Raw genomic sequence first — 13584 nt, forward strand, 5'->3', positions numbered from 1 at the left:
CTGCTCCCTGCTCTGTCTCTGGTGAGTCCTCTCACCCTCCCATGACTCTGGCCTATACCCCAGCTCTTGTATAAATAAAAATAAATCTTTAAAAAATAAAGAAAATAAAGAAACAAAGCAAGCAGAAATTTGACAGAATTTAGCCTACCAGAGTGGGGGGAGACCCAATGGACTGTGGTGGTGGACAATGGGTGCTCTGAGGTGGGGGTGGTGTGGTAACATACATCTGAAGAGATGTGAATCTACACCTCTGTATTATATATAGTGGTATAAACCAATGTCACCTCAGTAAAATAGCATAATAACAAAAAGGAGCCATGATAGTGAGGTTAGCAGAGGGGTAAATTCCATAGTAATCTCTGAGAAAATGGGTCCCTTCAGTAAAATCAGTCCAGATGGGCTCCTGGGTCTCAAGGACTTATTCATGGCTGAAAGGACAGATAGGCTGTGCCAAGAGAAAGTATATGCTGACACAAGGGGGTTCCCACCCACCCTCCAAGCACATACATTTTCTTTTGTCCTCTTCACTCTTGTAGGAATGAAGCTTTTCCAATAGATGATTCGGGAGCAGCTTGTGCAGGCTAGAGAGTGTCTCGAAGGTGTGTCTCAGAACCTCAGGATGGTCATAGTTTTTCGGTGTGTTGAACGTGTCCAACAGTGGAAGTTTCAGTACGGTGTGATTTTTCTTGATGGTCCCCATGATTACCCATGGAACTGGAGAGTCCACAGAAAGAATTTGAAGTGTGGTGTCCCTGGCGATTATTCTGTCCCCCCACTTTCATCCATCTCTAAGAAGATAGCAAGGAATCTATATTTGGATCTCTGGTGGCTGAACAATCTGAGGGTCACAATGAACCTCACATCTTGGCCTGGAATCCTGAGTGCTCATCCTACAACTTCAAACCAGGGGAAATCAGCCACACTGGAAATACTGTGCCAAGTCTGACAGGGATCTGAGATAGAAACTCCACTTTCCTGTTGGACACGGACAATGTCTGAGGAAAACAGAGTGATTTCCTAAAGGGAAGAAGGAATCCTGGTGAGCACTCATCCAGTGTTATTTTCCCACCTGGCATTAAGAGAGGCCGTGTACATAATTAAGCTCCACAGACCAGCTAGGCCCTGAGGGAGAGTGGTTACATCAGCATAGTTCTTGAGCTGTACTGAGGAAAGCTTCATCGTCCAAAACTGAGGAAATGTCCAGATTAACACAGGTAAAAAGTCAAGCTGCTTCTTACCCTCTTATGCAAATGAACACCGAGGAGACAAAGTAAACAAAGCAAAATGCTCCTGCCTTAGCTTTCCTGCTGGATGCCACTCTTTATCGTGGACCCAGAGCAGAACCCAGCACAAGTTCTAAATAATCCTCCACCAGCACCAAATTTGATAGCTCTGCCCCAAGCAAGAGAGAAGCTGCCAAGAACTACTCCCACATTTGGGGACAGATGCCAATAGTAAGGTTTACCGTGGCCACTCCTGCAACAGGCACAGCCACTGAGGCAGGTTCATCACAGCAGGTTCATCTCTCCTCCATGAACTGGCAGGTAATCACTTTGCAAAGTGCTGAGAAATAGGGAAAGTCATGTGGGCACAGCAAGCAATGCAAAAGCCAGTCTGCCAGCTGCTCACCAGACTTAAAACCTTTGGCCAAGGCCATTATGATGCAGTTACAAATGACTGGTCTCTCAGATAAGCATTAACAAATTTGTCTTTCCCATATTTCTTGCAATTTCCCCTTGTTTGACAGGTTTGTCTTCTTGCATTCCAAGGAAAAGGGTGTTAGAAAAAGCAAGCTGGTACCCACCTGTCTCTGTGCCAACCCCATCACCCCCTCTTTGCAGGCCCTCACCCATCTCCCCCTTTTTTTTCCCCTTTGTATAAATACCCCTGCCCTCTGCCAAAGAGCAGGACGGTTGTCTTTCAGACATGAGTCTGCTGCCCTCCTCATTTGTCAACAAATTAAATCACTTTCCTTTTCCTCAAACTCTGTTTTCTTTTATTGGCTGAGGGAAACTGAGGTCGGCGTTCGGTATCAATCATGATTAGCTCATAAAATACAACAGCGTCAAGAGCAGGAGACAGAAAAATTCATGGCTTAATGTTCAGTTAGCAGACTTAAAAAATAAAACTTTAAAAAATAAACAAAAGGTAGACTTTAAAGGAATTCCCTTTGAAATAAGTTGTAGAACTACCCAGACCTCTTAAATATAATGTGGTTCTCAACATCTCAGGAGATTTTCAGAGAGAAAGGGATTGGTGGGAGGGTTGGGGTAGAATGTTCTCATAGCCAGAGGCTACTTCCATCCAAGCACCTTGAGTTTAGGAGTTTAAATCCTTATAGGACCCAACTAGGAAAGAGCAAACTATGTGTTCCTTGGTCCACAGGCCAAGGAAATCAGCTATTAAAAGGTGGTTCTCCACACACTGTAATCCACCTATGTTTCTCAGTCATTACTCTAAATAGCAGTTGATGGAATTTTTTTAGCTAGTTCTCTGAAGTTTATGGTCCTTGGTTGAAATCTGAAGCAAGCCAGAATGATTACCTTTTTAAAAAAGATTTATTTATTTACGCATACAAGAGCAGGGGTACAGGCCAGAGGGGTGTGTGTAGGGTGAGGGAGGCGGGAGGGTGAGATGATTCACCAGAGACAGAACGGGGAACAACAGGCAGATCAATGAAAGTACACTGTTGAGGGGAGCAGCGGACGAGACAGGAGAGGTCTGCTGCGCCATGTGGATTGTTTCCTGGCCAGCCGGGGATCGAACTCGTACTACAGAGGCTGTGGACAGCTTCACAGGCTGTGTCTCAACCCCTTGCGCTAACAGGGAGGCCCCAGAATGATTCCATTTTAGTTTTAAATAAATCATCTGATTTTGCAGTGGGTAGCACTTCCTCAAGGAACCCATCTCATTCACTTCCTCTGCTGATGGTGTGGAGAGAACACTGTTAAGGGACAGGAGTTGAGGGTGGAGAAGGGAGACCTGTGTGATCTGGACAGCAGCCAGCCACCCCCATGTTCCTGGATGAAACCCATCCTTCCGTTTTATATCTTGCTTTTCCAGTCTGCATATGTCCATGTCTAGACTTCAATGAGCAATAAATATATGTGCCTTTTCAAAGTGGCATTTGTGAGAGTACCATTTTCTCGCCAGGAAAGGTGAGAAAGATTCCTCCAAAGCCTGAAGCCTGCGATGCTTTCCTTATAGTGACAATGAGTTGCTAAGAAGGGCCGGCCGGGCCACTCAGGCGCCAGCAGTGTTATTAACTAAATTGATCCCACAGCATAGCAGTGGCAAGACCTGGGTTGTTTTTCTAGTTAGGTTGGTCTCTTATTCCTGACTTTTGGGTAACAGACATGTCCTTCAAGTCCTTTTTCTTTGTCTTTTTGTTCCAAAGAAGGCTGTTGTGTCTCCGGAGCACCTTCCCCTCTGCCATGGTGGATGTGACAAGATCAGCTGGCTTCCAGATGGCAAGGTGTTCAGCAACGTTCAAAGGGAGAAGATCATCTCCAAGTTTCTTAAAGAGAGCGTTCTAAAGAGAGTGTTCCGTGCCAAGCAGGCGCCCAGCTACCAGAAAGAGGAGTCCAGCCACAGCTTTCCTGGCACCAGAAAGTAAGTTTTGATCCTGAAACTCAAGACAATATTCAAAGGAAATTTATGATATAAAGGCAAGGAAAATAGGGCTGTGGGCACCCGGAGGGCTAGGAAGACTTAGGAAGCCATGCAAGCTCAGAAATCAAGTCTTGCAGAAAAAAATCAAAGGTGGAAACACGTGATTGAGAATTTATGCAAAGTACCAGCCGCAGCATATGCAGCAGCAACAGATGCAGAATATACTCATCGATGCATTTAGCTTCTCTGGGAAGCATATCCGTGTACAGCACTATCACATTCATTCTGGGAATAGATTTTATTTGATTTTTTTTTTCAAGATGTATTTTATGCATAAAGAGCTGGGGGTGGGGACTGAAATACACTGCTGAGGGGAGCAGCGGGGATAGGAGAGGTCAGCTGCACCATGTGAGTCACCGCCCTGGCTGGGAATCGAACTCGTGCTGCAGTGGCTACCAATAGCTTCACAGTGCTGTGTTTAACCCCTTGTACCACCAGGAAAGCCCTCATTCTGGGAATAGATTTTAAACCAGATTTCTTGTGTTTCTGCAAGAAAGTGTTTCTATCCTCCCAAGCAAGGCATTGCTAAGGAAGCAGAGAACTAAAGGTTAATTTCTAAAACCAAAAACACAACTCCAAACTAAAAATATTTTTGTTTAGATTTCTTTAAAGGGAATTCTACAGAGAGCTAGGATATTTAAAGTAAATGCTCACAGAAACAGAGTTCTAAATCAAGAATAAATATAATTGGCTGTGACTGAAGACAAAACAGAATGGAGGGCCTCCCTGGTGGCACAAGGGGTTAAACACAGCACTGTGAAGCTATCCACAGTATCAGTAGCACAAATTCAAACCCCAGCCAGGGAGCTGACCTACATGGCGCATCAGACCTCTCCTGTCTCCCCGCTGCTACCCTTAGCATTGCATTTCAGTAGATTTGCCTGCTCTGCTCCCCACTCTGTCTCTGGTGAATCTTCTCACCCCCCACACCTCTACCCTACACCCCAGCTCTTGTATGCATAAATAAATAAATTAAAAAAATTAAAGTATGGCAAATCTCAGGCTACCACTGAAAATGGAATCCCAGCAGGCCTTAGAAGGAAGGAGCATTCTCTCAAGTCAAGGACTGATGTTAGAACTTGACCTGAGCTGCAAGGGACACGGCCCACTGTCCCCTGACTCCTTATTCTCCAGGCTGGGTCCAGTCCAGACCCGAGGGTTTGAAGAGATCATCCTTCTCTTAGTTGTTTCCCTTCTGTTTCACGTGGATGCACGACATTTCCTACTTAGTTCTGCTCCTTGGACTTTTCTCCTGACCACATAGGCGGGATGTGCCCCACACAGACTCTGCTGCCACTCTAATTTTACACCTGCAGTGCTCCAAGTTTTAATTCAACAAGGGATGTGAGGGAGGCCTGACTTTGACACTGATGTCAAAGCTTACAAAAGGCCTGCAGAGAAAGGAACAGTCCAGTGAGCCTGGTCACCAGAAAGGAAGGTTTTTCAAAATATATTCTGTCAAGGTAAAAAAGTATCTGAGAGGATGTATTTATGGATGACAATTTTCAGAGGGATCAGGAATCAGATCAAGTTCTAAAAGAAAAGGAAAAGAGAGAAACAGAAACCCAACCAGGAAGATGGAGATGTAAGCTAGAAAGGTGAATTGCACCCACTCATGCACACATAAATTTTGTTCCTGTCCAGAGGAAAAACAAAACATTTCCCAGCTAGACATATCTGTAGAAAGTGTTAGCTGCGAAGGCATGGATCCCAGTATTTACCCAATGTACTATCTTTCAAGTAATTGTAAGTTGGGAAAAGTCACTGAATATTTTTAAAGTTCAGGTTACTCATTTCTAAAATAAGAATAACTAGCAGTATCAAATTCATTGTGCTGTTAACGAGTCTTAAAAATGGTTCATCTATAGAAAATGTTCAGCATGATGATAGTCACCACACCATACACCATATATTCTAGTGATGTTATTCTTGGAGCAATTTAATTCAAACATTTATTGAGTAACTGTTATCCTGTGCCAGGCACTCCACTAGAACAGGCCAGGTCTTGCCTTGAAGGTGTTGGAAAGCTTATGAGTGAAATATCATAACTGAATAATTATGTGACAGTGAATGAGAAATTATAAACAAACCATTTATATATAACCTGAAATAGGGATGTCAGAGGATCAATTAATTCTCCCTGGGGTGTCAGGGAAGACAAGTGAACTAGATCTACATGCATAGGATTTAACATGGCAGAGGGAGGGAGGAGGGTGCTCAGGGGAGTCATGCAACATCTGACACATTTGACATGTAGCAGGCCCAGGAAAGGTGATGTGCAGGCCTCTAAATCTGGCTGCAGGCCTGGCTAAGAATGTGGACTTTACTTGTTAGGCCTTCGGAGCACAAACGAACAGGTCTGTGTTTTAGAGCTACAGAATGGAAAGTAGAAGAGGCCCCAGAGACCATCTTCCAAGGGCCTAGGTAACCTCCTGTTCCCTCACCTGTCCTGTCTCCTAGGAACCTTAGCAGGTAGGCAGTGATGGAGATGCAGGATGAACCAGACAGGCAAGGCCCATGCCCGCAGAGAGTTTTACACTCTAGTGGCATCAAACAGACAACAAAAAAGCAAACAGGACAAATAAACCAGACCGCAAGGACCAGAGAATTGCAGCCGGTATTAGGAGATGCAGTGAGGTGGCTAAGGCTTCTCTAAAGTGAAGTCAGGGAGCCCTTTCTGAGAGGAAAACAGAAACACAGAGGAAGGAGACAGACATCCCTGGGCAGAGGGGGTTGGGAGTGGGGAGCAAAGATCTGAGAAACCCTGGAAATTCTTTTCAGCATCTGGTGTATCTGTATGTGTTTTTCTGGGAAATTCTCAAAGATACGTGGGATCCCCTTCGACCAAATGTTAAGAACCAGTGCATTTAGGACACCACTAAAGGACACATGTGGGCCGGGGAGGTTTGACTCTCCAGCTGGGCTTTCAACCTAACTGAGCATCAGCAACCTAACAAAAGCATCAGCAAAAGACCCCAGACATTTCTTCTTCAAATACCAACACCTCATTATGAAGGGTGCACGCCACAAGCATTTTTACTATTCATTTACCTACATGGACTTGAGCTCGATTCTCAGACACAAACATGTAAATACCCACATATTTACTACTTACATACATTCTATACATATCGTAATGCATATGTTATATCAACAGTATGCGTGTATATATTCCTCCGCCCTACCCCATCCACCCTATCCCCACTCCCATCCTCACCCCGACTTACCTCACGCTATCCAAGTAAGAGATACTCGAAGGGCAAAACTGGCCTCCCTTGGTCTGAAGTGAATCCTAGATGAAAAAAAAACCTCAAAAAACAAAAAACACTCGTTTTTCTGACCATCAAGTGATGCCCCTGACCTAGAACTGACCGTGGTGGGCGCACTGTCAGCGGGCGCCTCCCTTTGCGCCCCTTCGTCCCATGTGGCCTGCCAGAGTCTGGCGAGAACTTGGCCACATCGAGCCCCGAGTCCAGCGCAGCGCCGGGCAGGGCACCCTCGGTGCTTGGCCCGGCCCTGGGGAGGAAGAGGCGGGCCAGGCCTTGGCGGCCGGGGGCCCACCCGGAGCCACGCGGGGCCCCGCTGGGTCGCTCGGGTCAAGGTCAGGCCCCGGAAGGCGCCGACGCCCAGCGCCGGCCCCCCCACCCCCCGCCCGCCATGGCCGAGTGGCGCCGGCCGTCCGGGGGCGCGAAGGCCTGCGGACCCCCTCCGGGCCCAGCGGCTGGGCCGCCGCGCCTGCGGGCGCCGGTACCCGGTGGCCCCAGTGGAACGCGGGGCCGCGGCGGGTGGCTCCGCTCGAGGACCGCGGCCGCGGGGCCCGGCCGCCGGCGAGGCCGCCCTGGGCACCCCCGCGCCGGCCCGCGGGCCCCGCCGGCCGCCCGCCCGCGGCCCGCTGCCCGCGCTGCCCTCCCTGTCCCCCCGCGGCAGGAAGGCCGAGCCGGACGCGGCGCCCGCCAAGCCGCACGCGGAGGCGCCGGGGCCTCGGGGCGCCCTCGGGGACGACGCCGGGGACGACACGTGGGCCACGGGGTAAGAGTGGCCGCCCCGTCCCGGGCCCTCCCTTCCGGCCGCCGCCCCACGCCGGGCCCGACCCCTCTCTCGGGCCCCCTCCCAGCCGCGGCCCCCCGCCCCCCCAGCCGCCCGCGCCCCCCCAGCCGAGCCGAAGCGGGAGCGCCACCCCCACCCCCACCCCCCCCCGCCGCCCCCAACTTAGCCCTCGCCCCACTTCTCAGCACCACCCGCCCCTACAGACAATAAATTGTAAACGTTGAGAAAATAGCTGATGACTGCGGTGGCTTTCATGTGCGAGTCTTTCTGAGAGCCAGAGATTCAATGGTTTTTACCTCAGGCCGGGGTGGGCGGAGGCGGCGCATGATAGTTTGGTCTGGAAAGCGGTGTTGGCTCCTGAGGGCCTGTTAGTGTCTCTGAACTGTCTGGGGCGCGGGCCCGCCTGGGGCTTTCATCCCGCAATCCAGAAGCTTTGAATGCCTGGGACAGAACTAGCCCTCTGTGGTAAGTTCCAGAGAATTCCTTGTCTTTTGTCTAATTTGTATTTTATCCTCCTGCCTGATGTCTCCTTTCTCACCCTGGCATTTCCTAATCTTGTCAGGAGATCTTCCCACTGGCTGGGCCCTCTCTGCCCCCATTTTCTGACTGAGTAGCTGGTTGACTACCTGATGCTGTCCCCAGCCTGCCTTCCTAGGCCCCTCCCCTGCTTCCTAAGCATTTTCTTCACCTCCTTTAGTTGGGGAGCCAAAGCTCATGTTTTCTCTTAAATAAATGTTGTGCCTCACCCATCCATGTGCCTGTCCCACAACCTGTATAGGATTTTAAGGGAACACAGGACCAGCTACAGCAAAATGGGGAGAAGAAACGGGGAGACCGGTGGCACCAACCTGCGGGCCTCAGACATCTCTCATGAGGTATGGCAGATGCTGTTGAACTTGAGTGTTTGGGTAGCGGCTCCCCTATTGCCCCTTCTGCAGAGGCCCCTTGCTGCTTTCTCTCTGCCAGAGGTCTGTACCGAGTCCTCTCTTGGAACATATGAAACAGAGAAAGTTTCTTTCTTTTCACAAAGCAAAAGTTAGCCAGCCTCTCTAATTCGCCAACATTTCCTATAGCAATTGGGTTTTGTTAAAGATGCTACTTGATCAATCAGGCAGTATTTACCTTTTTAAAGCTTCTCACACATGTTTTGTGGGAAAATGTTGGTAAGGCAGATGGGCTCTTGAAAAGGGGAACCCACCCCAACCATTCGGGAGTTTGCAGTCTAGCTGACACCACATGTGATGTTGAGTCTCCCTTGCCACTTTCCACATTTGATGATTTTAGTTTTATTGTTAATATAAGACTAGTTCTCTCACATGTTATGTTGTACTTGAGCATGCTAGGATTACATGACTGAAAGAAACTTGAGAATCTATCAGGGAGGTTTTAAAAATACAGATAAGTGGAACTTAACGTTAATCCTGATGAATCAGAATCTGTGGTATTTTTTTTCAACTGTTATTTTTTAAAGGCTCCCCCAGTGAGTATCATGTAGAGACTAGACCTGTACCGAGGGAGCAGAGAACTTTACTTAATTTTCAAAAATCTCCAGAGAAAATCACCTGTGGCCTATCTTCCAGTGTTCAACTACCCTTTCTTGTCTCCAAGGAGACAACTTCCTTGCGGGTCAACTAAATCTCCACACGGACTTTAAGCTCATTTCTGCCTGTTCCACCTCAGTGTGGAGAGCTGATACTGAACTCCTAGCACTTCATTTGGATATTGGTTAGAGTTTAATATATAAAGGGGTTTTCTTGTTTGAGATAGAAAACAACAGAGTTCACTTCTTAAAAATTACTTAAACTGCCTCATCATTTCCCCTTCTCTAGGATAAGTTATTACAAGCCTCTTCTATACACACTCCATATTTCCCTCCCAGAGTGCTCGGCACAGTTTCCAGAATTCCCCCAGTCTTTCTTAGCACCGTTCTCATTCCTTTGGGGGTTTTCTTTGGGATATTTCCTGAGAGTTACTCAATATCTGGAGTCTAGGATGTGCCGGGGACTGATCAGCGTCAAGGATGATGTGACGATGAGAGGGTTTTCTTTGGTTGATGGAAAAATTTTATAGGCTTTCAGGTCTGGTATTCAGATACAGAAAATTTAGTGAATGTACCCTATGGACCAGGAATACCCTGAACTGGACATTTTATTCTCTCCTAAACATCTAATTTGGAAATCTGTGTGCCATGACTTTTAAGAAAATGAGAATGAAACTGTAATTATTGTAAGAGCCTTTCCATGTCTGCACTATGTTGTCAAAAGCTGATAGGTCAGATAAGAGGCCATGGCCCACTCCTTGGAAATGCTGGCCTGTCCTTACGGGAGGGAGGGGCCTTGTACCTTTTGTCATCCTTTGCCCAAAGGGCATGTAACATCATGCATAGTTTGAACTTTCCTTAACATTATCTTAAAATGAATATTGTTTTAGAATTTACCTCACTGGAGCCTGGATTCAGAAGGACCTGTGTCTGAAAATAAAAACCACCTCCCTGGAAGGGAGAGTGCAGCAGGTGGTAAGAAACTCTAGCTATCTTTACACCGATAATTGTAAACACATGGAGATTTATATTTACAACATGAATAGCTGCTCATATTAAAGGGGGTTTGCTTTTTGATATAACCAGTGTTGTTTAATTATTAATTGTCATTTTTTCATATACATTCTTTCAGGCAAAATTAACAAGGTAAGGATAAATGTTTGGTTTTAAATAATACAGAAAACAGTATTAAACATTATATGTATATATGTTCTTGAAAAAAAGTTTCTTTCCTCAAAGTTAAACTTTACATTTCCCTTCTATAGAGTTCTTTAAGCAAGTCAAAGCCTTTACTGTTTTCCAGGGGTGCAAATTGGTTATTCAATTAATATTATATTAAGTTAATATAACAATATTGTAAGTGAAAATTAACATTGTAGATAGTGAAAATATTGTTTTCTAGAGATTGCAAAAAGGGAAGTAGTCTCGGCCCTTAAGATATCATAAAGCTATTGAAATGTTTAACATATTATTATTAGTGTGAAAATTTATCTTTCATTTACCTTTTTTGGATCAAAAGATAAAATACCTCCTATTAGAAGAAAGACAGTCTTTCATGATATTCAAGACTCATTAGGTTACACTTAGTATTAATGATTAAAGTCATTGCTGCTGAAGCCAGCAAAAACAAATGACGTCTGTGTGGATTAAAGAGGAGTATCCAAGGATTTGACTGCATATTTCTTGGTTAGAACAAGAACTGTACATTCTTAGAAGAATAGGGGAGCAGAGATATGTTGTGTTCAAAAGTTTCCTCTGCTTTATAGAACCATCTGGAAATTCCAATAGAGCAAATGATGCTAGACCTTAATTTGTCAGAGCCTGCTCACAAAATAACACAGGTGGGGATTTATTCATCATACTCTTAGTAAAGTGTTGTTTAGAAATCCATGCAGTCACTAAATTGTCCATGGTTTTTCTCTTATCAGAATAGTAAACAAGGGTCATTTCAGTTATGGGGTTATCCTCTTAACGAAGGAAGTGCCACAGAGAACAGGTGAGCGCGTACTTACTTATTTTTGTGAACCCCTAAATGACTAAAACAAAGTCAACTACAGATGCGATAACTACTCGTCTGAAATTCTAGAACCGAACACAACTAGAAGAAAAAAGCATTGTGTACAAATAGTGGGAGATTACAGAGACTTGCCCTTCACCAGGGCATGTGACTGGCAGACCCCACAGAGATAACCGGGACATGGGTGATTAAGCCTTTACTTCCCTTACAAGAAGTGTTAAGATGGATAGAGTTTGGACCTGTTTTTTGAAGGGAAGAGGAATTGTAATAGAAAAGTAATTTCCCACGTGCGTGGAAGAATTTAAATTCATTGAACCCTCACTGAACTCAGTGAATGATCACAGCAATGCTATAAGGTAGGTTCTGTCACCATCACCCTGTTTTACAGATGATAACACTGAGGCTGACAGGCAGTTCACCTAGGCCACACCATCAATGACTGGTAGAACCAGGTTGTAAAAGTAGCTTGGTTCTCGCTCATCACCACTATGGTATATTACTTCTCAGATCTTACCTGGGTTTGAATGCTTTTATATAGAGAGATAGATAGATATAGTGTGTGTGTGTGTGTATATATATATATATATATATATATAAAGGTGTGTTTGTGTGTACATATATATATTTTTTGTTCTTAAATTTTCTTTTTTTTAAGATTATTTATGCATACAAGAGCTGGGGTACAGGCCAGAGGTGTGGGAGTGAGAGGATTCAGCAGAGACAGAGTGGGGAACAGAACAGGCAGATTGACCAAAGTATACTGCTGATGGGAGCAACGGGCGAGTTAGGAGAGGTCTGCTGCGCCATGTGGGTTGCTCCCTGGCCGGCGGGGAATCGAACCGTCGAACTCATGCTGCAGAAGCTGTGGACAGCTTCATAGGTTGCGTCTTAACCCCTTGTGCCACCAGGGAGGCCCCTCTTAAATTTTCATGTGTATTAGAACCAGCTAGAATGTTTCTTAAAAACACAAATTACTGTTATTCGAAATTAACACTTCATCGAGCCTTGTCATGTCACCTTTACACACAGTGTATTTCTTAATGGCGATCCTGAGGTCTTTTCCTCTCTTTTGACCCAGTTTCACAACAGGGTGGTTCCCTTGATAACAATTATTTCCTAATCTGATGATTTTACCTCTGATAGGCTCAGTGAAGCTCACCTCAGGCTGGAATTTCAGGGGTGAACCTGGGAAGCCCAGTGACTAATGTTCCGTGGAAAACTGGTGCCTGCAGGGTAGGAGAGACTGGAAAGAACTCAGCTGGGAACAGGAATTTCAATGAGAGGTCAAATTAAGTCAATTTTATCACATGGACAGAGGAGCAAACACAAACTGAGGCAGTCAAGGGCAGCAGCCAAGGCCACGGACCTGGGGTCCCAGCACATGGCTTTGATTCCCAGCTCTTCCACTTACTAGATGCGCAAACCTCACCTGTCTGTGCCTCAGTTTCCCTACCCATAAAAGGTAGAAAATCAAAGTGCCTGTCTCACGAGGTTGTTGCGGGACTACCCAGAATAATGTGTTTATAGCTTTTCATTATTGATACTGGAAGGGCCTGATAAAGGGCAGAGTTAGAAGTTGGGCATCCATGAAAGACTAGTCTTCTAATCTAGTCTTCTAACCTCCAAATTTCATGCTCTTTTTTTTTTTAAGATTTATTTATTTATGCATATACAAGACGTGGGGTACAGTCCAGAGATGCGGGGGGTGAGAGGATTCGCCAGAGACACAGTGGGGAACAGAACAGGCAGATTGACTGAAATACACTGCTGAGGGGAGCAGCAGGCGAGACAGGAGAGGTCTGCCTCGCCACGTCTCTCCTACCTACTCCTAAAACAAAAGTGCACCATCAGGTGAACATTACTGTGGGCTATGTCTGGAATAATTTTTAATAGCCATTGTCTTGTTTCTTTGTATATTAGAATAATTTTTTAAAAAGCATAATGGATAGGGCCTCCCTGGTGGTCTTGGGGTAAGTCTCAGCATTACCACTGTGATCCCTCCGAAGCAGCATGAGTTCAGTCCTCACTGGGGACTGAAGTGGGTGCAGCAGACTTCTCCTTTCTCGCCCACTGCTCCCCGCAGCAGTATATTTCAGTAGATCTGCCTGTTCCACACCCCACTCTGTCTCTGGTGAATCCTCTCACCTGCCCCCACCTCTGGCCGACACCCCAATTCTACGCAAAAATAAATAAATAAAATCTTAAAAGCATAATGACTAAAGTAAAACCTTTATTAAGTAACCTTCATTAGGTAACATTCTAAGTGTCTTTTTTTTAAAAAAATTATTATTTATGTATTAGAGCTCGG

General features: G+C 45.7%; 2 protein-coding genes across 4 annotated transcripts in view; one reads left to right on the forward strand and one right to left on the reverse strand.

Moving 5' to 3' along the window:
* Nucleotides 1–7143, reverse strand: part of LOC119251826 (testis expressed protein 56-like) — a 40843-nt gene extending 33700 nt beyond the window's left edge. Inside the window, exons 1-2 of one of the 3 annotated variants that reach the window (XM_054698060.1) lie at nt 6900–7143; nt 508–714 (exon numbers count right to left, since the gene is read on the reverse strand). In XM_054698060.1, the coding sequence (XP_054554035.1) occupies nt 508–700 (193 nt within the window). In that variant the 5' untranslated portion in view covers nt 701–714; nt 6900–7143. Of the gene's footprint in view, nt 1–507; nt 1018–1465; nt 1657–6899 lie in introns of those variants that run through there. The other 2 variants (XM_054698059.1, XM_054698061.1) reach the window with 2 other exon arrangements.
* Nucleotides 851–11225, forward strand: LOC119251841 (uncharacterized). The gene is made up of 6 exons (XM_054698063.1): nt 851–1544; nt 3398–3612; nt 7600–7701; nt 8498–8594; nt 10150–10234; nt 11188–11225. Exons 1-6 carry the CDS (start codon nt 1446–1448, stop codon nt 11190–11192), a joined length of 603 nt encoding a protein of 200 aa, XP_054554038.1. The 5' UTR covers nt 851–1445; the 3' UTR covers nt 11193–11225.
* The last annotated feature ends 2359 nt before the right edge of the window (nt 11226–13584 follow it).

The sequence above is a fragment of the Talpa occidentalis genome, unplaced genomic scaffold, assembly GCF_014898055.3.
Source record: "Talpa occidentalis isolate TD23 unplaced genomic scaffold, MPIMG_talOcc4v2.1 talOcc4.2, whole genome shotgun sequence".
Taxonomy (NCBI): Eukaryota; Metazoa; Chordata; class Mammalia; order Eulipotyphla; family Talpidae; genus Talpa; species Talpa occidentalis.